Here is a 23,509-nt window from a genome sequence, read left to right as displayed (position 1 = left end):
AAAATTCCACCTTAAGAAACCCTGGATAATTAAGACGTCCCCCTTAAAAATGACCTTTAAAGTGTTAGAGACTGCCTATGTCCTTCACACCTCTCCCCCTCAGTTTTTGCCTCTGCCCCTCCCCTCTCTCTCTCTCTCTCTCTCTCTCTCTCTCTCTCTCTCACACGTACGCTCACAGAATACAACTGACAGACTCACGATTCAATGAATCACCCGTAGCTCGAAAACTTTTCCCAACCAGAATTGAACGAAACATACCGTAGCGACAAGGACAGTCTGGCGCTCAAGATGGTGTAAAAAAAAATTGTGTTTGAGAAAGGGGAAATTTCTCCACCATTTAAAATTTAAATGAAAGTATAAGGAAGTTATGGTGAAATGTTCGGCAGAAAATTGAAAAAGAAAAAAATAATTTCAATGCGTTCCTATGGGAGCGTACCCACCCTCTGAACAAATGCTTATAGCTCGGAAAGATTTCCCCACATCACTTAACCGTATATACCGTTGCGACAAGGAGAGTCTGGGGATCAATATGGTAAATAAATATGCAGATTAAGTGAGAACTGAGCATGTTATGAGGAGTTAAATACAGGAGAAAAATTTAGAAACCGCACTCTGAGCCGTTCAAAAAATACAATGTGTATTAAAACGGACGTGATGGGACCCGGTATGCCCGGGTCCGACCGTCTGAAATCCTGTGTCCGTAGCTTGAAAAATGACTGAGTTAGAGCGCTTTGAAAATTAATTCCATAGAAATGACTGGGGAAAAACGGAGCAAAAAACGAGTGTAGCGGACGAACGAGTGCGGGTATTGGAAAGCTGTATACAAGCCCACATCGTCGCTATAGGACGCACGATTCCCAGTCGATAGCTCGAAAACTGCGAGACTAGTTAAGTGGACAAGAAACGCGGAATAATAATTTAAAAAACCAAATCGGATAACAATATATTACGTGTTGCTGCTTAAAGCAGCAGGCACAACATAATTATATATCTCTTAGTCGCTAGGCTCCATTAAAATCTTGGAGTAGTTAATTACTTATAGGAAAACTCCAAATCGTGAAGCATAGTTTGTAGTCTATGGTCAAGGTTTATGTATATGTGTATTTTTGGGTGTTTTATATGCTGGGGTTTCCTGCAGGACTTTGTGTCGTGTCACCCGTCTCTGCAGCGGCTCGTGCTCCAGGTGGGTGAGACAGCTGGGAGGTGAGAGAGACAGGCTCAGAGCAATTAGGAACAAGCTTGGAAAACATAATGCACAGTATTGTTTATGCAGTGAGCACATGCACTCACACAGGCACATTTTTTATTTTTTTAGTTTATTTATTTATTTACATACTCGTTTTATTTATTTATTTATTTTTTCTGAAAAAGAGGAACTTGTTGACCTCTGCTCCTGACCAGGATTCTTTTGGATTTTTGGAGGATGTTTTGTGTTCCCCTGAGTGGGAGACTGAAGTGGAAAACAGATGTTTGTTAGAAAAAAGGGGGCTTCCTTTTGGACTGAGGTGGATTGTCCTCTCTGCCATCATGTTTATCCCCTAACCCCTCTCCCCATATCCACTTCTGTTTACCCCAAATCCGACTATACTCACACACACACACACACACACACACACACACACACACACACACACACACTGTCTTCTGTCCGTGGTTTGAGGGGATGTTACATAAGCTTCAATTAATTTTTTGGCGACTTACCATAACCCTAACCATAACTATTACAACGCTAACCCTAATTTTAACCATAAATCATCTTCAACAAGGGACTTGATTTTTGTCCTCACAGTATCTGTGTGTAAATATATTTTGGTCTCCACAACAATATGAATATCTACACAACTCCTCCCTACATCCCCCCCACTCCATTCCCCCATCCCACACACATATGCACTTGAGCTTTAATAGGGCCTATATTTTTGGTTCCATTGTATTGATACCAAACCCAAAAATCTCTTCAGACCTGACTACCACAAAAATGAGGTGAAGTAAAACTCTACATTATTAATAAAAACCCTACATTATTGGCTGTTAAAATACATTAGTGGGAGTGACAGCCATCAGATCACTGATGAAGAAGTTTCACTTTAATGAATGCTGACACCAGTGTGAGTGACTCTTTAATTTCAGTTCGTATGCTGTAAGAATAATGTGGTAAATACCATATCACAAAGGGGCGGTGAGTAACTTGAATTTACGTTTTTAATTCAAGCCAAAACTGACATGAATTAGGTGTACAAATAAGTTTTAAAGTGTTTTTTTTGTGTGTGTGTGTGTGTGTGTGTGTGTGTGTGTGTGTGTGTGTGTGTGTGAAACAAATTCGTATAATACGAAATTCAGACATTCACATGCTCTTTTGTAGTTTTATAGTACCTGTTGTGTAGTATTAAAGATGACATCTGTCAAGTAATTCAACAAAAAGAACCTAAAAATTAGTTTGAATTTTGAAAATGGCAAGTGAGAACAATGAATTTGTCACTGTATTCATTTTGAGTTCCTTTAAGGATGATGTGGTCCAGAAGCATGTGCATCCATTTGTTCTGCTCTTGGGGCTAATATTGTATCTAAAAAATGTGTGGATTTTGGTTTAGACTATTTAAACGTCTTGATGTTAACGATCATGGCCATGGCCCATAAATAGTTTTTAATAAAATGACAATGGTTGTTTTTTAATACTAGGCAATAGACTATTTTATTTATGAATTACAATTACATTACGATGGGCGGCACGGTGGGTGCAGCAGGTAGTGTTGCAGTCACACAGCTCCAGGAATCTGGAGGTTGTGAGTTTAAGTCCCACTCCGGTCGACTGTCTGTGAGGAGTTTGGTGTGTTCTCCTCGTGTCCACGTGGGTTTCCTCTGGGTGCTCCTGTTTCCTCCCACGGTCCAAAACCACGTTGGTAGATGGATTGGCGACTCACGTGTTCATATGAGTGAGTGTGTGTGTCCTGTGAAGGACTGGCACCCCCTCTAGGGTGTGTTCCTGCCTTGTGCCCAGTGATTCCGGGTAGGCTCCGGACCCACCGCCGCCCTGAACTGGATAAGCAGTTACAGATAGTGAATAAATGAATTACGTTACAGTACAATTACAGTGTAGTATATTACACAAATATTCTTTACAACTTATTTGTACACCTAATGTATATGAAAAGATTGTGACTATATTTCATGCTCTAACACATACACATACATCATTTAGAATTCAATATCTTCCCTTTAGTCATTCCTCCTTGTTCCTAAGCGCTCCTCAGATGTGTTTAGTTTTGTTTGTGAGACTAGATGTTAGCTTGTGTGAAGTTATTAACTTGTGTATTTATTGTTTAATGGCTTTTGCATGCATGTGTGTGGAAAGTGCTGTCATGCAAGTATCAGTAGAGTGTGGCTCTTCAGCTGCATGCTTAGAACTTTTAAACTGTTTTTTTATATTTTCATTTTAATCTGATATTGTATTGGTGTTTTGGGAAAATCGATCTCTGCTATTAAATGCAAGCTTTCATTACACCCTCTTTGGTTTATGCAGTGGAGGAATTTCTTCCACCTTTATGATTACTTTATCCATTTTACCACCTCTTGCTATGTTTCCGTTTGGTAAAACTGCCTCCAGGTAAATGCACACAACCACGATAAGAGCATTAAGCCCAGCTGGCAACTCTGAAGACTGTCTTGAAAAATAAATCTCATACATGCATCTAGGGCTGGATAATATGGACAAAATTTATATCACAGTATATTTCTTAATTGTGGTTGATACATTATAATTTTAATATCAATATAAACAATATAGAAGCCACAGAAAAGCTGCCAAGAGCAAACAAGAAACTTGATATCATGGTCAAACAAAAACCTTATGGTGCTGTCAATATTAATATTAATTGTTCAATCATTCATTCATTCAGTCTGTAACCACTTATTCTGTTCATGGTTGCAGTGGGTCCAAAGTCTCAAGGCAACACAACTGTGGACACTTGAGTAACCAATCCTTCTGTTTGTTTTTGGACTGTGGGAGTAAACAAGAACACCGAGAGGAATCCCATACAAACACAGGGAGAACACACCAAACTCCTCAAAGACGAACCCACAACCCCAGGACCCTGGAGCTGTGTTACAGCAACACTAACTTTTGCACCACTGTGCCACCCGATATTAATAGTGTTAAAACAAAATTTAAATTGAGTGCAATGAAGTAAGGGGGCAGCACTCTATAATGAATATTAGTCAGTGACTAATGCTGTTAATAATGTATATTGAAATATTGAAAATGTGTTTAAAAATAATGTCATTTTTATTTATTCATTCATTCATTCATTATCTGTAACCGCTTATCCAGTTCAGGGTCGCGGTGGGTCCAGAGCGTACCCGGCGCAAGGCAGGAATACACCCTGGAGGGGGCGCCAGTCCTTCACAGAGCAACACAGACATACACACACACTCACTCACACACTCACAATTTTGAGTCACCCATCCACCTACCAACAAGTGTTTTTGGACTGTGGGAGGAAACCGGAGCACCCGGAGGAAACCCACGTGGACACGGGGAGAACACACCAACTCCTCATAGACAGTCACCCGAGCGGGAATCAAACCCACAACCTCCAGGCCCCTGGAGCTGTGTGACTGCGACACTACCTGCTGCGCCACCGTGCCGCCCCATTTTTATTTAAACATTTAATATTGTGATATATTGATATATATGTGATATATATTGAATTATTCTCCAGCCCTAGGTGTGTCATATCTCACATTTGTTTTTTAACTCACTTTTATTCAATTGTAAATGTACCAGTGTGAACTGAAATTAATGTGTAAGTTTTTTTTTTTTTTTGCTCAGTCTGGACCAAGGGAATCAAACTACAAGTCTGAACACACCCTAAACATTCTATTTTTAATATATTATGTAAAGATTCATATGGGTGGTTTGTTAAAAAGGTAAAATGCATCTGATAATAATCATTCATTGATGTGTTAACTTACAAGAGTTGAACACTTGCTTTCTTTCCTTTCCCCCCCCCCTCTCTTGTTTCCTGTAATATTCTTCCTCGCTATCCTGTACTGCAGGCAGGTGATGAGGCCAAGTCAAAAACACTGTCGTCTCAGAGACTGTCACCAAAGTGGTGTTTCCTGGACTGTAAGTAATGCTTTAGAGTTACTTTTCAGAGCCACTTTTTATTTTTTGCTCATGTCTCACTCGGTTGTGTCTGGACATTCATTTGAATGATGCAGTGGTGTCACACTTGAATCAAACCTAACTTCCTGTTTAATTTCTCCATAATGGTGTAGGCCTTGCTCCAAGGATAGAGATGAATCTGATAAGTGATCAGTTCCGAAAGGTTAGAGGTAAATGGAGTTAGCTCTGAGATCAATGCTACGGCATGTGAATAATGAAAGAGGAAAGTGTTATGTAAATGTTACAAACCCACAGCTTCTCCTGAGGTACTACAACATGGCACCCTGTCTCTTTTGCCCTCTTACCCCAACCTCGAAGAAGAGCAATGCTGCTCAGTGCCCCAACTGTGATTAAATAAAGGTTAAGAAAGGTTTTGACTGAGAAGTGAGTATCCACACTGACATTTCAGCTCTAATGAACTGGTCATTACTATGCCAGCATTACTTTCAGAGGGGGGAGGGGGTGATAGATGAAGAGAGAGAGAGAGAGGGAGGGAGGGAGGTGCCATTTGTGTACATTAATTGGATGTCTGACATGATGGACTCAGTGGGGTTTTCTCCCTGTGCCAATTCTCACTTCCAGACCAGCTCTGATTGTGCTCATTTCTCATGGAACAGAAGCCATAAAAACACACACACTGACACAGTATTAGCTACTGAGCTTACACTGTGAAACAGGATCTACAAATGCCATGGAAACAGACTTCAGACCTCAAATGAACCTGGCAAAAAAAGTGTACCAACCACAACCATTAATGCTAACATCACCATGTGCTCTCAAACCATTAAAGCCTTCTTTGTATCCTTCGAAACAATTAGAATTTCAGAACCTACCACCTAGCTTTGCAGAACCATTACAGTAAACACCATTACTCTGGTCAGAGCCATTAAGTATGTCTGAAACCATCACATATGTCACTGTGCTCTCAGATTCATAACCATAAAACTCTGTGGCCAGAAAAAAGAAAAAGAAACCTCCAAAAAGCATGGGAATCCCAAATTATGGACCAGTTCAGCAAGCACTACTCTACTCTAAAATCATTATAGCTAGTGATACCCAAGAAAGAAAAAACATCAAAGTTAGGGTTCCTCTACATCCGAACAGGGATCTAGCCAAATTTGCATTTTAGCATGAGAAACATCAACTGTAATAGATATGTTTTCTTTAGTGCTACCTTTTGCTATTTTTTTTTATCTCTATGGTCCATCAATAATCTCCTTTCTGTTATTATGTGTCTATCCCAAACCATACTTCTCTACATATACATTTTAACATTTACCATTTACACATAACATTTATCTATTCTCCAGAAACATTATACCCATCTCTATTCAGACTGTTCTTTTTAAACTTTAAACTTTTTAAGAGCTGAATTAAACATAAGTGATCTGGAATCAGGAGAATTAATAGTGTAATTTAGTTTTACCCTTAAGTTACAGCAGTTTATTATGAATAAGCATGGGAATGGTGGTATTCCCTTCACTCTCTGCAAAAGGGAATATAACAATTAGATGTCAGGAAGCAAAGATGGCTTTTATTCTTTAATTAACTCTTTAATCCTTTGTTAAACGATCTGCAGTTTTTCTGTTTTTCTGTTTGAGGCATAATTTCACTGTTGCAGTCAGAGAGGACACACTTAGCAAAGAAAAAAACAAAGCAAATACATATCATTCTCCCCACCTTTCTCAACAACCTTTAAATAAATGACAGTTAGGTCCATCTCAGAATTTTATTTATATTTTTGTAATGGTCTATTAAAACATGATCAGAGGCTGTAGTAAACAAGAAACAATCCACCTTGAAAAACTGTAGCGAAATCTTGGTTGTAGGTTCAGCTGAAGTCATTTGCTTATTTAATCATTGTTTTGGTATTGAACTGAACCAGGGCACAGCTGTCAAAACTGCCTTAAAATCTTGGCAGCCATTTTGTGCAGAACTAGACGACTTCCCTTCATATAGCAGAGGAAGGGGAGGGAAATCAGAGAAAGATAAATTCAGAATTAGGTCTTTCAGGGTTGATGAGAGACATGCATTAAGGAAGGTTTAACAGAAACTTGAAAACCTCTGATTTTTACCCCTCATTTCCTCTACTGGATGGAACTCACAGTATTGCAATATGTTCTAAGTAGATCAACGTGTGAGTTGCTATTTAAGTTTGAATTAAGCTAATGTGAAATTATACCATCAGTGGGTGCTGATAGAATCCGTACCACTTTTGAGAACTTTCAGACTTCCATCCATCCATTATCTGTAACCCTTATCCAATTTAGGGTCGCGTGGGGTCCAGAGCCTACATGGAATCATCGGGCGCAAGGCGGGAATACACCCTGGAGGGGACGCCAGTCCTTCACAGGGCAACACAGACACATACACATTCACTCACACCTACGGACACTTTCGAGTCGCCAATCCACCTGCAACGTGTGTTTTTGGACTGTGGGAGGAAACCGGAGCAACTTTCAGACTTCGGGGTTTTATTTATTTATTTATTTATTATCAGGTATGATAGTGGTTAATCAAATGCATACAGCATTATTTTGGGTTTCTGAGGGTATAGTCCAGGGGTGGGCAATCTTATCCGCAAAGGGCCGGTGTGGCTGCTGGATTTAAGTCCATTCAGGCTCAAGCACACCTGATTTCACTCCTTTAATTAGTTGACTTGAGTAAAACAAATGATCATGTGACCTCCTGGTTGGTTGGAACAAAAACCAGCAGCCACACCGGCCCTTTGCGGATAAGATTGCCCACCCCTGGTATAGTCAATGGAAGAGCTACAAGATAACATTTTTGTTGGTGGTTTTATATATGCTTTCATATATGTTCCAAGTTTATATACAAGAAGCTTATTCTATGAAATAAGAATTAACTTAAAAAAACATAAATAAATAAAAAAAACAGCCTACACTGTTGAGTCTGAAACACCTGCAGGTGTGTTCAAATAGAACCCAGGTCTCTCACATGTAAGCCAATGGTGTTACTGTACCACACCAACCACAAACAGTTTCAACATCGAGATTTCTTCATATATCAGTGTGTTTTAAGGCTTCACTGTTTTCAAATGATTTCAGTTAATTCCTCTCAATATATAACTTCACAATTGCTCAGTGATCACTCTAAATACAATAACAGTACAAGCCAGTAGCTAATTAATTCGCTTGGGGGAATTGAGCTGGTTACAAGAGTAGGATTTGTAATCTGCCTGGGGTCTTCACAAATGGTTCCGTCTGAGCTGACCTCTGACTTTGTCTAAAACATTTGTTTTAATTAAAATGTGTTAAAATGTGAGGTTAGGAACGATAGGGAATGTTTCATCCATTGTCTCCTACTCTCCTTTATGCATCCTAACATTTTTTTGTTAGGTGTCCTCAGTTTTCAGCCTACAGTTTTCAAATGGTGCCTCTTTTTAATTCCTTTTACAATCAATATACAGTGCCACTAATGTTCATCAGTGGCCACTATAGGAAAGAAATAGCCTTTAAGTACTGTTACATTGCCATTAGGAAACCTCTAATGTGTACCTTTAATCTTGTTTCTTGTAGCGACAACAGCTGATCGATTCTACAGGATTGATCGAGCCCAGGTGAGACTGAATAATGGGACCAATGCACTTGTACTCACTCATTACTAATTATTCTTGTGGGTTTTAATAACATTTATAGACTTCACATAGAGTCAGTTTACATTTCATCTTCTTTGTATGGAAATCTTGAGACATTCCAGTTTAAGGTCATAATGAAAGATGCATTTTGTTTAGGAGCATCTTCATTACGTGACGGAGATTTCTCAGGACGAGCTGTTTATTTTAGACCCAGAACTGGTAGTCACGGAAACTGTGAGCACATCCCCAGGCATGCCTGACCTGCTAGACTCATCGGGAGAGAACTCTTCAGCTCAGCAAAAATTTTCCTTCCCATCATCCTCCTCTTCTCCGCCTTCCTCTCCAGTGCCCAGGTCAGACATTGTACTTTGAAACATTAGCTCAAAAAATCTTTGAAGCCTTTTAGGCTGTTTGCTGTTAATTATGTCTCTAACGATGTTTTGATTAATGAACTGAAGTGCAGGCCCCTTTAGAGCAGAGGACACTTTTATAGTCACGTAATTACCACTAATATTAGAGCTGTGAATATGGCACTGTTGTAGATTAGATTTATACTATACTGCCTGATGTAGGTCACAAGAGAGGTGTAAATTTTGGTGATTAATTTACTGTTTTAGTTTGTTGTTCAAACATTAGCATTTATATTAAAAGGGACATATTATGCATAACTCACATTTCGCATGCTTTTATATTTCCATTTGGGTCTCTACTGCTACTGTAAACAGTCCAAGCATGAAAAATAACCATCCATCCATTTTCTCTGAGTCAGCTGAAAGATTATGGTGACGTCACATTAAGGAAATTTGCATAGACCCACCCTGGCACCACCCCTCACCTGTGTAAATATGAGATTGGTGGGGCATGGCCAGCAACAGTTTATTTGCATAAAAGTGACAGAGCCCTTAAACGGCTCAATCTGAAAGGGACTGAAACTGGCAAGAGTTGAGCTGGTGAGATCTCTTTATGTGAGAATGATTTCGTGCAAAGAACTTCATGAACGTGTTTTGCATAGCCCAGCCTTTCTCAGCCAGGGTGCCGACAAAAATATTCTGACATTACTGACATAAAAATAAAATGATAGGTACAAAATTTTAAATGAAAATGTAGCTCATTAGCTGCCTCGCACATCATCATAATTTGTGTGTGTGGGTGTGTGCGCGCTCGTTCGTCCGTTCGTTAGTTGCGTGGCTTCAGATCTAAGCTCACACTCTGGTGCTCATTTGTGGAACAGGGCAGGTATGAGATGTTTCCCTTATGCAGTGAACATTCAAACAGCAGAACACTGTCGGAGCTTCTCTCTCAGCATCTGAAAATGAAAAAACAGTTTGACTGGGTCTATGCCCCTTGGAGTTCATGTGCACTTGCCATTGCTGGTACAGAAGCAACTGGCAGAGATCAGGGAATATCGCACAATAAAAATCAAATTTCAAGACATTGCTTTGGATACCTTTTGGATATCTTTGGAGAATGAGTACCCAGTAGTTTCAAGCTGTGCCACTGAAATTCTTCTACCCTTCTCTACAACGTATTTCTGTGAACTGAGCTTTCTGAGCCTAACTTACATCAAGAACAAGTACAGAGAGCGACTGAGAGCTGTGGACCAGGGGCTCCCTGTCTGTGTCTCATCCATTCCTGCCAGAATAGGGCGGTTGTATGCATCGTCCCAAGCTCAGATTTCCCATTGATTGTAAGTCACATTTACCCCTTTCTGTCTTATGGTGTCGGTAGTCACTTATGGTGTGTGTAGGCTGTCAGATGGATGCAGAGCCATGTTTTTAAATACATTTTAGGTTGGAGTAACTTGAAATTTTGCATACTTTTAATTCATGCCCTGAGAGAAAAAAGGTTGAGAAATGCTGGTATAGCCCATAGACTTATTCTAACTTGTAATATGTACCATTTACATGGTAATGTATTAGTTGCATATTCAAACTGTATTCAAAATATGTCTACTTTATTTTTTTAGAAAATGTGTTTTAAGGGCTGTGGGTTACTGCTGTATTCTTTCATGTATACAAAATGGGCCTCATTCCTGAAAGGCGTGCAGAACGATTTTTCATTTGCAAAACTTTCATTTTCATTTTTTCATAAATATCTGGATTCATCTATATGTTCGTAATGTAAGTAGATGCATACAAAATTTACACCTGCTCCTGAAAATGTGTAATTTGTGCTTTTGTGTTCAAAATACGCTGAAAGAGTCACCTGATATGACTACACTTTAAATTAATCAATTAATTAATTATTTAAAAATATACAGACTAAATAATTAAATAATAATTCAATAAAAAAATCTAACGAAATCTTTCCTCTTCCTAATACAGCCTGTAATTTAGAGCAATTTACACTAAGTAAAGGGCAATTGTTTGCTAAATTATTTTGCTACTCATGTGGTCAGTCAGTTACTTAATGTGGTTTAATCCAATATAATAGTATAGGGTCTGTAATACCCATTTGTGTAAATGGATGATCTTGCCCTGCTGCTGGATTTAACAGAGAACCCTGCGGAAAGGACTTTAGTGTCTTTGGAGACTGTACAGGTTCATGGTTCAATAGCTGTGACTACTCACTGGTTAGTTAACTTTTGAGAGGCATTCATTTGTATTTTTGCAACATTTTAGAATCAGCTTTGAGAAGGGAGTCCAACAGATCCCTTACTGTTCTCAAACCTGTAGGTGCTGTCCGTGCTTGGCTCCTTGGACACTGGAACATTTTAAGTCCTCAATCATCCAAGTACCATCCTAGGAATTTTAAGCTATTATACTTAACAAACTGCAACTGGCACAGTGTATAAATGTGCATGGTCGTGCACTTCTAGTATTTATAACTTGCTTCATACAAGACAAATGCATTTAAAGCATGCAAAGCAGGAATAAAAAACACAGGTATTTATCCCTCTATGAGAGACCATAGATAGTCAAATGGCCCAAAACTCATCAAAGGAGGTTGTGTCAAAAATAAACGCTTTTAGCTTCCAAGCATGTTCCCACAATTTTTGCAAAATCATGCAGGAAAAACTGTAGTTAATGTGCAGTTTTGTGCAAATGTTTTAGGCACCTAAAACTGTAATTATTATTTTTTGTATTGTATCTTCTCAGTAAGAGTGGTGGTTTTATAAAATGATGTAGAATTACAGTAAATACAAAAATATAATAAAATCAAAAGAACTTTTAAAGTGGTAAATGTGTTGTGAGTGTTGTGGTAAATGTCAGGATTGGATGGTAACCTCAGGTAATACTAGACTGCCACGAGGGGAGATTGGAAAAAAGGGTTAAACAACCAACACATTAAAAAATAAAGTATTACAACTTACTAAAATAAGGCTATTTTTATTTATTCTAATATTAGTTTTATTAGCAAATAAACTCTTTCTGCTCAGATACATAACTTCCAGTAACATCTAGTATTTTCAGGTGCCTAAAACCTTTGCACTGTATTTATATCTCTTTGAATAGCATAATCCATCTAATGCCTGGCTATAATAGTCCATATGTGAGTAAAACATTAAATATAGAATGAAAATTAAAGGTGCAAATTTGAATGCACTTGTTGTTTTCCGCTGAGAACAGTTGTTTTCTTTCAAGATTTTGAAGGCGTTTTTCAGGAATATACATTTACTCATAAATCAGATGCAATTGCAGCTTGCTTGTGTTTTTACAAATGTTTCGTGAATAAGGCCCAATGTGTTCAAAGGTTTGTGTATATGGTGAATTCCCCTCTTGGAACGTTCACCCATTGTTCACACAGATGTCCATATGTGCATGTATCTCCATAAAAAAAAAATCCGGAGAAAAGGATTTCAGATGTGCTGCAAATATTCATTTAAAGTAGATAAAATAAGTCATGCCAGATGAAAGACATTCATTTTGTCAGAATAAATACAAGCTTTATTTTTGAATACCCCCAACATTCATCATCTCTGTGCAATTTCATCATTGCTTTTATTATAACTGTTTTCAGAACATGTTTTCTATTTATTTTTAATATACAGGATAAAAATAGTTTTTGGTAATGGACCAGGAGCAGCAAATGGAGATTAGGCTCAAAAACCCTGGAATTTATTTATTTATTTATTTTTTAAAATCTTGTACTGGTTTAAAAAAATGCAATCTCAGTGCATAAAAATGTAATATATGTGCAATGAAATACACACAAAGAGATGCACATTGACCATTCACATTCTGTGAAATCAACTTGTACATGTGTGAGGTGTGTGGGATTGTGTGTGTGCGAGATGGAGCAGGGTGTAGAAAAAAAAGAAACGTTCCCCCTCCAGCGCTGCGCTTGATCTGCACCTCTATTTATAGATGCCTGAAAAATCCATACAACACCACGACTTGTGCTAATCTCCCAGTGAGGAGGGCTGCATGGGAGCGTGTATGCATATATTTGTGGGTGTGTGTGGGTGTATGAGTGGCTTGATTTTGGTATATGCCGTTTGGTATATGATGGGAAAAGGCAAGCAGTGATGTTCGAGTGTTCTTTCACTTGAAGAAGACGACTTCATTTTATATGATTGTTTACATGAAAAATGGTCTCAGACTTTTACACAGCAGACAGACCTAATGTTCTGTGAACATGAAGGAAAAATAGTTTCTATTTGGTTTCTATTTCTTATCTTTTCATTTCCCTTTCAGACAGATATAGATTGCCAGTGTATCCACCTGTGTGTGTGTGTGTGTGTGTGTGTACTTATGTATCATAGCTGTCCAAACAAAAACATGCATCTCCAAAATAGTAACTGTATATCTTACATTTGAATTGAAGGTTTATTCGTCATGACATTTTCATGCAATGTTCAAATGTGGACAGTCGCTGTGTTCAAATGATGTAGAAAACTAAAGATAGATACATGTTTTTCTTTGAACTGTGATGATACATGTGTATCCTTGATTTTACTCTTTTTGTCAGGACATGGCAGTGAAGATATTCATTGGTCCCCATAAGAAATGTTATTTACACATATTTCAGTTTATTAAAGTTGTCAAAGTATTACCTCCAGGGTGCTGATAGAGGCTACAGCTTCCTGTTGAGTCCCTTCTAGCTTGGAGTTAGAAATAGCTGTATTTATCTATAATAACACATGTACTCCTGTTAAAAAAAAAAAAGGGTTGCTTGCCAGCCATTTATGTGCAAATGTAAAAGGTACTGGCTGTGTGCTGCTCTTTAGTGTTACAAATCAAACATTCACTGCAACCATTATTGTCATTCAACACACACAGCCTCTTACTGCTGTTCAACAATCAAATATCAACTGCAGGTTTATGAAAACAGTCACATGCAAAATTTGTTCATTTTTCAGTGTTTAAAAAAAAAAATCTGGAGGGAGCAAAGAGTTCACGTGGCCCCATACGCAGCAGTTTCTATCACAGTGAGCATTAACTTCAGAATTTCAGCAAGTTATAAGTTTGAATATTGGGTTGCTTACGCCACAGTTTTCAATCACTGTGTTCCATGTGTTCATGCTTTCAGTCAGTTCAGGGCACAGTTTTGGCTGAATGCTTGTTCACGGGTTTCTGAATTCAGTATAAAGCCATGAATACAGCAGGTGTGCGGTGCTTTTTTTCCATGGAAGACCGATAGGAAGTTACCATGTCGTCAGCATTACCAGTGTGTGTGAATGTGTATGCATGTGTGCGTGCGTGTGTGTGTGTGAGCATTCACCTCATTAAACTGGATTCTAATATTGAAGGAAACTGTGCTGCAGCCATGCTTTTCATGCCTTGAACCAAAGTCTCTGCAGAGTTGGAGCACGTTGTGCCTGTGACATTGCCATGCACTCGTGAAGTTAACTTCTTAAAAGCGCACACACACAAAAACCCTAAACATGAGTCTTCAGCTTTTATTCGATGCTTGAGAATGATTGAATATGACTTTTTTTTTTTTTTGGGAGAGGTCCAGAGTCTCACTATGGTAAGGACCCTGACTGCCACAAAGCATCAGATGTAAACCAGAACTCTCTGCTTAAGGCATTTCAGTATCTCAATATGCTGTAGATAACATCTCATAGTCATTCTCAATATCACATATTTCCACCTGTGCTGTTTCCTCACAGGCTTGTCACTTTAGAAATGTTCCCGTTATTTTATAGGTGGGCAAAAATCAGCTTCTATTGACAAGCTTAAAACATATAGATTCATAACAATCCCTTGTTCCATAAAGAATAAAGCCTTGTAGGAAGTTCAGCAGAAAATTGGCTAGAAAAAACAGGTAGCACTGATAAACACTGCATGGTACTCAGTTAGAAAAAAATCCAGCATTTGTGTCTTGGTTTTTGTATATTTTGTGCACAGAATTATACTGACAATTGGTGCTTGAATACATGAGTGTTACTGGTTGGGATTTGTTTTACATGCAGAGGATAAAGTTGGTGTTTTGAATTTGAAGTCTATGGTACGTACCCTACTCTGCTTTTTTGCTTTTCCATTAGGTAAATTTAGTCCCTTTTTTATTATAATTTTTGGTTTCCATCTGACTCTCTTTTCTATCTGACAGTGGTAGCTTGAAAAATTATGCTGTGGTCTTTTGAAGAGTCTCTTAGAGTGTTGGCAGAAGAAAGAATCCAGACAGACCTGGACAGTGCAACAAGGAACTGAAAAATATGTAGTGATCTGTTTGAACTGATGTGCGGGTCCATGTTCTGTCCAAAAAAATGTGCATACATAATGGGCAGACAGCACTTAACCTTATCCCTGCTGCTGTTGTAGTTTCTGAGGGCCGTGGTTCTGCTACGTTTTGTGAAAGAGCTGTAGTCGTGGAAATCGAACCTGGTACCAGGTCCCAAAAAGGGTTGAGTAGAGTAAAGTAGAATATGTACCATGGAGTGGAATAGTGCCTATTGATACTATGTCTCCAGATGTTTAAAGAGAACGTCTATAATTGTGGGGAAATGCAGTTCTCCTTGGTTTGCTTGCATTCAGAAGCTACATATCTTTGAAGGTAGAATGGTATGTTTGACAAGGAAAATGACTTCTGTTTGTACATGGATGGAGTTGAACTTGTCTGTAAGTTTTTATTCACTGTTTGAATTACCACAGAAACTCATTTGTAGCTCAAGTTGTTTCATGGGTTTTGTTTTTTTTTTTGGTCTATTTACTTTCATGCAGTTAGCAGTCTACTAGCCAAGTCATTTTGTTATTTTTCTCGTTTACTGATTTACTAGGGATTAAAATTGTGAACGTTGCCTTTAAGGTGCACCCATTGTAGACAATGTGCTCATTATGTCAGTAGAAAAAGCTTAAAACTAAATGGGATGCTATGGAGGAGCTGCACATGACCTTAATGTCACCATGCAGAAATTGAAGTGGGAGATAGAGGTATAAAGCCCCCTAGCACTAGGTTTTGAAGCCGTGCTGCTTCTGTTTTCTAGAGCGATTCTGCTTTATCCAATCCCTCTGGGATGAGCTGAAGTGGCTCTTGTAATCTAAGCTTAATCATCCAGCATCAGTACCTCACCTCACCAACGTTTATGTGGCTGATAGCAATCCAGTCCTCACAAATTTCAAAGGAGAACAAACTCTGTAATACCATTCAGAAGAAACTTAGTTTGAGAAGCTCCACTAGCTTATTAAAATATTAAAGGTAATATTATACTTATAATATTTTTTCTTCTATTTTTGATATTATGATATTATTGATGTGCTGTGAGCTAGTGTGAAGAACAAAGTTTGTTTCCAGATAATCCACATAGATAAACAGTACACTTGGTTTAACACAATGAAGTATTTAACCTCCATAAAACTAGGTATTGGATGATAACCTTAAATAATACTGGACTGCCACATAGAGAGATTCGGATAGGGTTAAATCAACACATTAACAATCAAACAATATTTTGGACTGTGGGAGGAAACTGGAGCACCCGGTGGAAACCCACGCGGACACGGGGAGAACACACCAGACTCTTCACAGACAGTCACTGGACTTTAACCCACAACCCCTGGATCCTGCAGCTGTGTGACTGCAACATTACCTACTGCCCCACCGTGCCGCCCCATTCACAATCAGATTATCACTATTTAATTTTCTTTGTGGTTTTCTTCAGTAAAACATGGTATAAAGTGAGCCATTCTAAATATGTTCAGGTTCTTACAAAAGTCCAGAGACTCACTATTACACAGAGTGCAAAAACTTTAGTCTCTCCAGTCACAGTGCTGGGCCCATGATTATGTCAGAGTGTACCGATGAAGCTTAAACGAGCAAAACAATAATAAGGAGCGTAGGAAAAAATTGAACAGATTGAATATGTTGGAAACGCTGAAACAGAGAAGAGTGAACCAAGCAAAAATGGCTAAAAAAAAGATCTGCTGCTACTGGTGCCTCAATACTGGCTACTCTTGCTGTATAAGTAACAGGTGTGTTAAATTCAGAAAAGCTAGGGTTAGGGTTAATTTCCCTAAAGAGATTAAAAAAGAGATTTTTCTCTCTTCTCCTCTCTGCAGAAAACTGCTGTGGTATATGACCCTTTTGGTATTTTGACCAAAGCAAGTCACACAGGTTTCAGTAAAGAGCTGTGCTGACTTTCGTAACATGGTTATAATATGTCAAAAATAATCTAGTTAATATTAATATTAATCGCCCTGAAATTGGCCCAAAACCTGATAATTTCAGAACCAGGCTATATATTATCCATATCCATATTGTGGAGCAGACCTCTAATCCAGCCCCAGAGAACACACTTGTGTATCTGTGAGGCTGCTCTGGGTCATTCCTACTGTTCCCAAACCTTTGTACATTATATAAGTAAGGTCAGTAAACATCAGATTGCTGGCACTGTGGTTAAACCTTATCCCCCTACGCTCAGCCCACACTAAAAGTAGAGAGATGTTTGGTATATTTTAGTTATTGTTATATTGTAGTTGTTGTTTCCTGTATTGCAGCCCATTGGATATTAATATTCCCCCAAAAAATGATCCTAATACTTGCAGATCCAGAATGTTGATTATATAATATAATCAATACTGAAACTCAACATGACATGCCTCAGAGCACTTGCATTTGGAATCAGATGATGTAATACATGCATCAGTGGCTGCTACATATGCGCCATCCATTGAGTCCAAAATTCACTCCAATCACAGCCATATGCTGACTATATTACATAATTGTAACTGATTGAAAAATCTGATTGTTCTACAAGTTTGTAATTGAATGACGGGGTGCTCACCGTGTTTCTGATGAAATGGCCAGTCACATGTTTTGAAGTTCGTTTGCCGGCCTCTCTCCACGGCCCCCAGAAAGTTGATTCTGGTTCCTAGGTGCCTAATGATCAAAACCAAATGTTTCTTTTATCTCACAAGCTGTTAGAACTGTTTGTGACATGGCTTTCTTGATCTTGTCTGCATCTAAAGCACACATTGTGAATTATTAAAGTAACATCAGATACATTTGTTATTGTGCAGTGAGCTGTGTTCGTCCTCATTGTGAAATATTTGTTCTTTCTGGCTTTACTTTAGCAGTGTGTTTATGAGGCATTACCAGGCAATATGAACTGATATCCCTGAGCAAAAACAGTCTCCAAGCTGTTTGTGCCTCCATTTCAACTTCCTGAACAGTCAATTCATTAAAACAGTTGTTGACTTTCTGTATTTCTCTTGGCCAGGCATCAGACATTCCACAGAGCTTTTATCATCTCCCCCCTAACCTTTTGTTTTACGTTTTTTCTTACTTTTTTTAAATTATTTTTTTATTGATTCATGTTTGTTTATTTATTTACTTACTTACTTACTTCCCTCTTGCTTTTCTCTCTACCATTTTTAGGTACTTTTCAGTTTGTGTTGTATTTGAAGCCTACATCCTCGTACAAGCATACACACACAGACACATATTCAGCTATATTTTTTGGATTGTTGCACTCTTGATCACTCTGGGGGATGGAATAATGATCCCACACTGAGTCAACGCACTTTTTTAGCTCCACTTGCATATAAAAAGATGACACAAACAGGTGAGTTTAGCCTGTGGGTGGAGGTCTGTGGTATTGAGAAAGCTTTGACCTAGCTTTGGTGTTATACAACTTTTAACCCCTCTTATATTCGCTTAGGAAAAGTCTGAACTTTTTTTTTTTCAAATAGAAAAAAATGCTGAATTACACAACCCTAAACAACAGTAGCCTAGTAATGCACACTCTCAGAAAGAACTGTCGCTGTGGTTGTACCTTCAAGTGTACATATTACTTTAAAGTACTTTTATCTAGGGAACATATTTGTGCCATATTCTCTATTAATGGTAGATTTTTAAGGTTTGTTGTTTTCATACTCCCAATTTCATCTACATGACTCTGTGTTCTTTTTATATGTTTTTATATGTTCTGTAGTGAAATATAACAAATATTCACCTCTCCTTCTGTAAAAGTGAATTTAATGTAACACAACTGGATTATAAAATCACTGTTGCACTTTTAAAAGGACATTTACACAGTGTGTAACTTAAATAAAATATAATGTACCTGTACAGTACCTTTGGCATTATAAATTTTACAACTTAAAGTTGTTCATGTGGCGGTGATATTCCGTAAATTACAGAAGCTGAAAGTCCCTATAACACTTGAAGTGATTTGGTTTAATTACCTACGATCAGTCATATTGAAGAGCCACATAATGAGTTCTGTGATGTTTGAGTAGCTTGATTTGTACAAGAGATCAGAGCATAATAAGATGGAGCAGCTTCATGAAAGATAAAGTCAAATATGCAAATCTAGAGAGATCAGACAGTGATTAGACAGCACAGATGTAGCGAATCTAAGCTTCTGTTGCATGTGTCAGCTTTCATTTGTCAGGAGTTTTTAGACCATACAAATATCTTTGACAGCTTTTGGTTTTGCTAAAGGAATGAAATGGCAAATGCCCACTGGCTTGCAATGAAACAGTGGGTTCTTTTCTAAATGTGTCAGATCTTATTGTATTTGGTGATGGATCATATGTGTAGATTAGTTAGACTGAAAAAAGCTGGAGTGCTCTTTTCAGTGATTAGCCTACTGTTTAAACTTCAAATAAATGCAGACCACTTCTCGAAATATTTCTGCTTCTGTGTTTCTCATATCCTCTCAAAAAATCACACCAGAGCACATTTTTATTCAAATCAGAGTGCCACAGTTCAATGCAAATGCTGCACTAGCTGGAATCTAGTGTGTTCTGCACATGAACTTTGTGTGTCTATATATATATATATATATATATATATATATATATATATATATATATATATATATATATATATACAGTACTGTGCAGCAGAAGTCTTAGGCACCTAAGATAATTATTTATACTAATGCCTTCTCAGTAAGCGTGGTGCTTGTATAAATTTATATATAATCACAGCAAGTACAAAAAATATTATAAAACTTATTAAGAAAAAGAAATATAAGATCTTTTTTTCTCTATAACATAGTAGGTTTGAGTGAGTTTGAAGAACAATGTTCTGTTCAGATTCTCTTTGATTGCATGAATTTGTTAAATCAACACCACACAATATTTAAAATCATTATTTATTAACCGGTAAAACTAGGTATTGGATGATAACCTCAAATAATATGGACTGCCACGAGGAGAGATTTGAAAAAAGTTAAACCACCACATTCACACACAGAATATCTCACTCACTGGAATACTGTTATTTGGTTTTATTCTAAAGTTGGGCGTTATTTGTTGTTTGTTTGTTTGTTTTTTTTTAGCAAATAAACACTTGCTGCTCAGACAAATAGCTTTTTAAATCACGTAATCTCTGGTGCCTAAAATCTTTGCATAGTACTGTATGTGTGTGTGTGTGTGTGGGGGGGGGTTAAATGGTGAAAGAATTTCCTTTTTTTTAATTGAGGTTAAGATTAGGTGTAGGTATGGTGTCAATTAGCATACAGTAAGGTCCTCACCAGTATAGCTGAACCAATGTGTGTGTGTAATACATCAAACTATAGCACAGCAGCTGACACCCTTTATAAGAGGGTCTGACTGAAGCTAAAGCATTTTACATGTGCCACCACTTTTATGCACTACTCTAACATTAATGAGTGAAAGGAAGGATAGAAACAAGAAAGAATCAGCGGTTAAGTCAGCTGTCAGAGACAGGTCATTAAATTGTATCAAATCCATGGTTCAGCAAAGGAACAGAAACAAACCTCACCGTTTTGGTGACATTTCTGTCATGAATGCAGTGTTAAACTGCACAGAGCCACACAGGAGTACTGTGAAGTTACAAGACAGTAGAAATGTACTTTGTGAGCATGTTTCACAGCAGTGCGTTCAAAGCTTTTTTTCCTCCCCCTCTCTCTGCAGGATTGCAGAACTGCAGGCCAGTCAGAGGAAGCGTGTGTCCAGTGACAGTTCACTCACCGAAGCACTGACCCACAGCGACTCACTCAGAACAGTTAAACCAGCACTGAGCAGGTTAGACACACATTCACACAGAGTATGTCTCATACACTATTTTAATAAAAAGTGCCACAAAATTGTTTTTTACTATAGTAGAACCTCTTTAGGTCCCCAAAGCAGTGGTTCTTAAACTAGTGGTCAAGGCTCAACAAACAGCCCTTGTTTTTATTCTATTCCTTTGCATTAAGAGAAAAAAGGACCCTCTGTAGGCTCAGGGTGCATCAGTGTCAGTGCAAACTATCTGTCAACATTTGAATTAAATTAAACACTATGGCAGGAGACCCCACTGCCGACACAGATTACATCTATTTTTTTTTAGTGTTGTTCCAATACACACAAAGAAACATGTGTATAGCAAAACAAATAATTTTCTAGGAGAAAAAAAATCTGGAATAATATATTTAGTATAACATTTCAACAGTTTTCAACTGAGATGGTTTTTGGGCTCATGAATACATTTTTATGGCATTGCAGAAAGGCTGTGTAGAAAACTTCTTGTTTCTACCCTCACTGTTCATTCTCTGGGTTCAACTGACCATACAGGAGTACTTTGTAGTTTTATAATTACAGGCTATAGTCTATTTGTTGCTCTGTAGACTTTATTTTCACACTTTAACCCTGTTCTTCAAAGGTCAGGACTCCCACTCGTACCAGCACAGCACACACTAACACACCACCATGTCAGTGTCACTGCAACACTGAGAAAGAGGCATTACTCAAATCATGCCTGCTCTGTGGTGCTCCTGTAGAGCTAACCATTGAAGGGCAGGGTGAAAGGGGCAAAAAAGTATGCAGAGTTACAGATGGATTACAGTCTGTAAATATAGAAATACAAATTGCTCCAAAGTGAGTTTAGAAACAAGGGGGTGGTTGATTGGTGTGTGTGTGTGTGTGTGTGTGGATATGTATATATATGTAGGTTGTAATTTGTGTGTGCGCATGCATTACCCGTTGTTGTATAAATTCATACTGTGTTCCTGTTTATTCCTTCATTTCTCAATAACTGTTGTCTTTAGGAGATACTGGGGGAATGCAATGTGGTGCATGTCCATAAACGTTATCACCACAGCAATAGCAATAGATAATTCATTTCCCCCTGCCGGGTGGGGCAGGGAGGACGAAATTTCAGGCCCAAAATGGAATCAGGCATGAAATATAAAGATGTTAGGAGGGTCTTTGATATTGAGGTGGCAAGTGTGACAGTGAGAGTGATGAGGAAGGCACCGCCTCAGACAATTCTCCACTCCCTTCTTTATAAATACAATATAAGGATTTACAGAGAAATGTCTGCGTCCCCAAGGGGCGCTGAGGGGAACATGGAAAACGTGAAAAAAAATGGAGACCATGTTCAACCCCAAAACAAGAGAATTTCTCAGTTTGACATGTATATGCTTTTTTTTTTTTTTTTTTTTTAGATGAGCTTACAGTCATCTGCAAAAGTTTAAGCCTTCCTGGTCAAATTACATGTTTACATTTCTGCATGTATTAATACAGTTTCATATTTATTCACTGCATATTATGGAGGGGAGAAAAACATGTAGCCTGTGTAAATATTTTGGCATGTTTTTCTGTAGTATCTTAACAAATAAAGAGAAATTATGCAATAAGCAAGGAAATGTCATATTTACATTGGTTCCTTTTGCAGGATGTGTTATTTTCACCAGATCAACCAGATCAGGGATAGTCTAGTTAGTGAACTCAAATAGAAGCCTTCTACTTTGTGTCAGAATCATCATGTACTTAGAGCAGCCATCTCAATCACCTCTTATGTCTATACTCAATGTCCATTTTATCAGCACCACTTACCATAGAAGAGCACTTTGTAGTTCCACAATTACAGACTTCAGTCCCTGGATTGCTCTGCATATTTTGGTAGCCCTCTGTAACCCCTTTCTTTTAGAGTCAGGACAAATACAGAGTAGGTATTATTTGGGTGGTGCCTTATTCTCAGCACTTCAGTGACACCGTTGTGCTGGTGTTTAAGTTTTTTTTGTGCTGCTCCTAATGCTGTGTCCACAATTTGACACACCTACCTTGTTGGTCCACCTTGTAGATATAAAGTCAGATGCTCATCTGATGCACAGGTTTTTTTGTTTTTTTTTTATATTTATTTATTTTTTGTCATCCTCTACCTATTCCTTCATCAGGACCTCTAGTCCTTCATCAGTGGACACTTTTTGATTGATATTTTTGGTTGACGGGCTATTCTCATTCCGCTAGCTACACTGCGGTGTTTAAAAAGTCCAGCAGCGCAGCTGTGTCTGATCCAGTTGTATCGGCACAAAACACACTAACACACTACCACCATGTCTGTGTCACTGCATGTGTCACTATATTGTTCTTGTATGCTGTGAATGATCTGGCACCCAAAGAATACCTGCT

The 23,509-nt window shown here is 38.1% G+C and overlaps 1 protein-coding gene across 2 annotated transcripts in view; it reads left to right on the top strand.

Moving 5' to 3' along the window:
* The window catches only part of LOC136679580 (diacylglycerol kinase zeta-like), a 135,602-nt gene that overhangs the window by 69,940 nt on the left and 42,153 nt on the right, over nt 1-23,509 (top strand). For both annotated transcript variants that reach the window (XM_066658192.1, XM_066658191.1), the window contains 4 exons: nt 5,056-5,125; nt 8,704-8,744; nt 8,919-9,115; nt 21,032-21,142. In XM_066658192.1, the coding sequence (XP_066514289.1) occupies nt 5,056-5,125; nt 8,704-8,744; nt 8,919-9,115; nt 21,032-21,142 (419 nt within the window). The remainder of the gene's footprint in view (nt 1-5,055; nt 5,126-8,703; nt 8,745-8,918; nt 9,116-21,031; nt 21,143-23,509) is intronic.

The sequence above is a fragment of the Hoplias malabaricus genome, chromosome Y, assembly GCF_029633855.1.
Source record: "Hoplias malabaricus isolate fHopMal1 chromosome Y, fHopMal1.hap1, whole genome shotgun sequence".
Lineage (NCBI taxonomy): Eukaryota > Metazoa > Chordata > Actinopteri > Characiformes > Erythrinidae > Hoplias > Hoplias malabaricus.
Note: the sequence above shows the minus strand (reverse complement) of the source record. Positions and strands in the feature narration are given on the sequence as shown.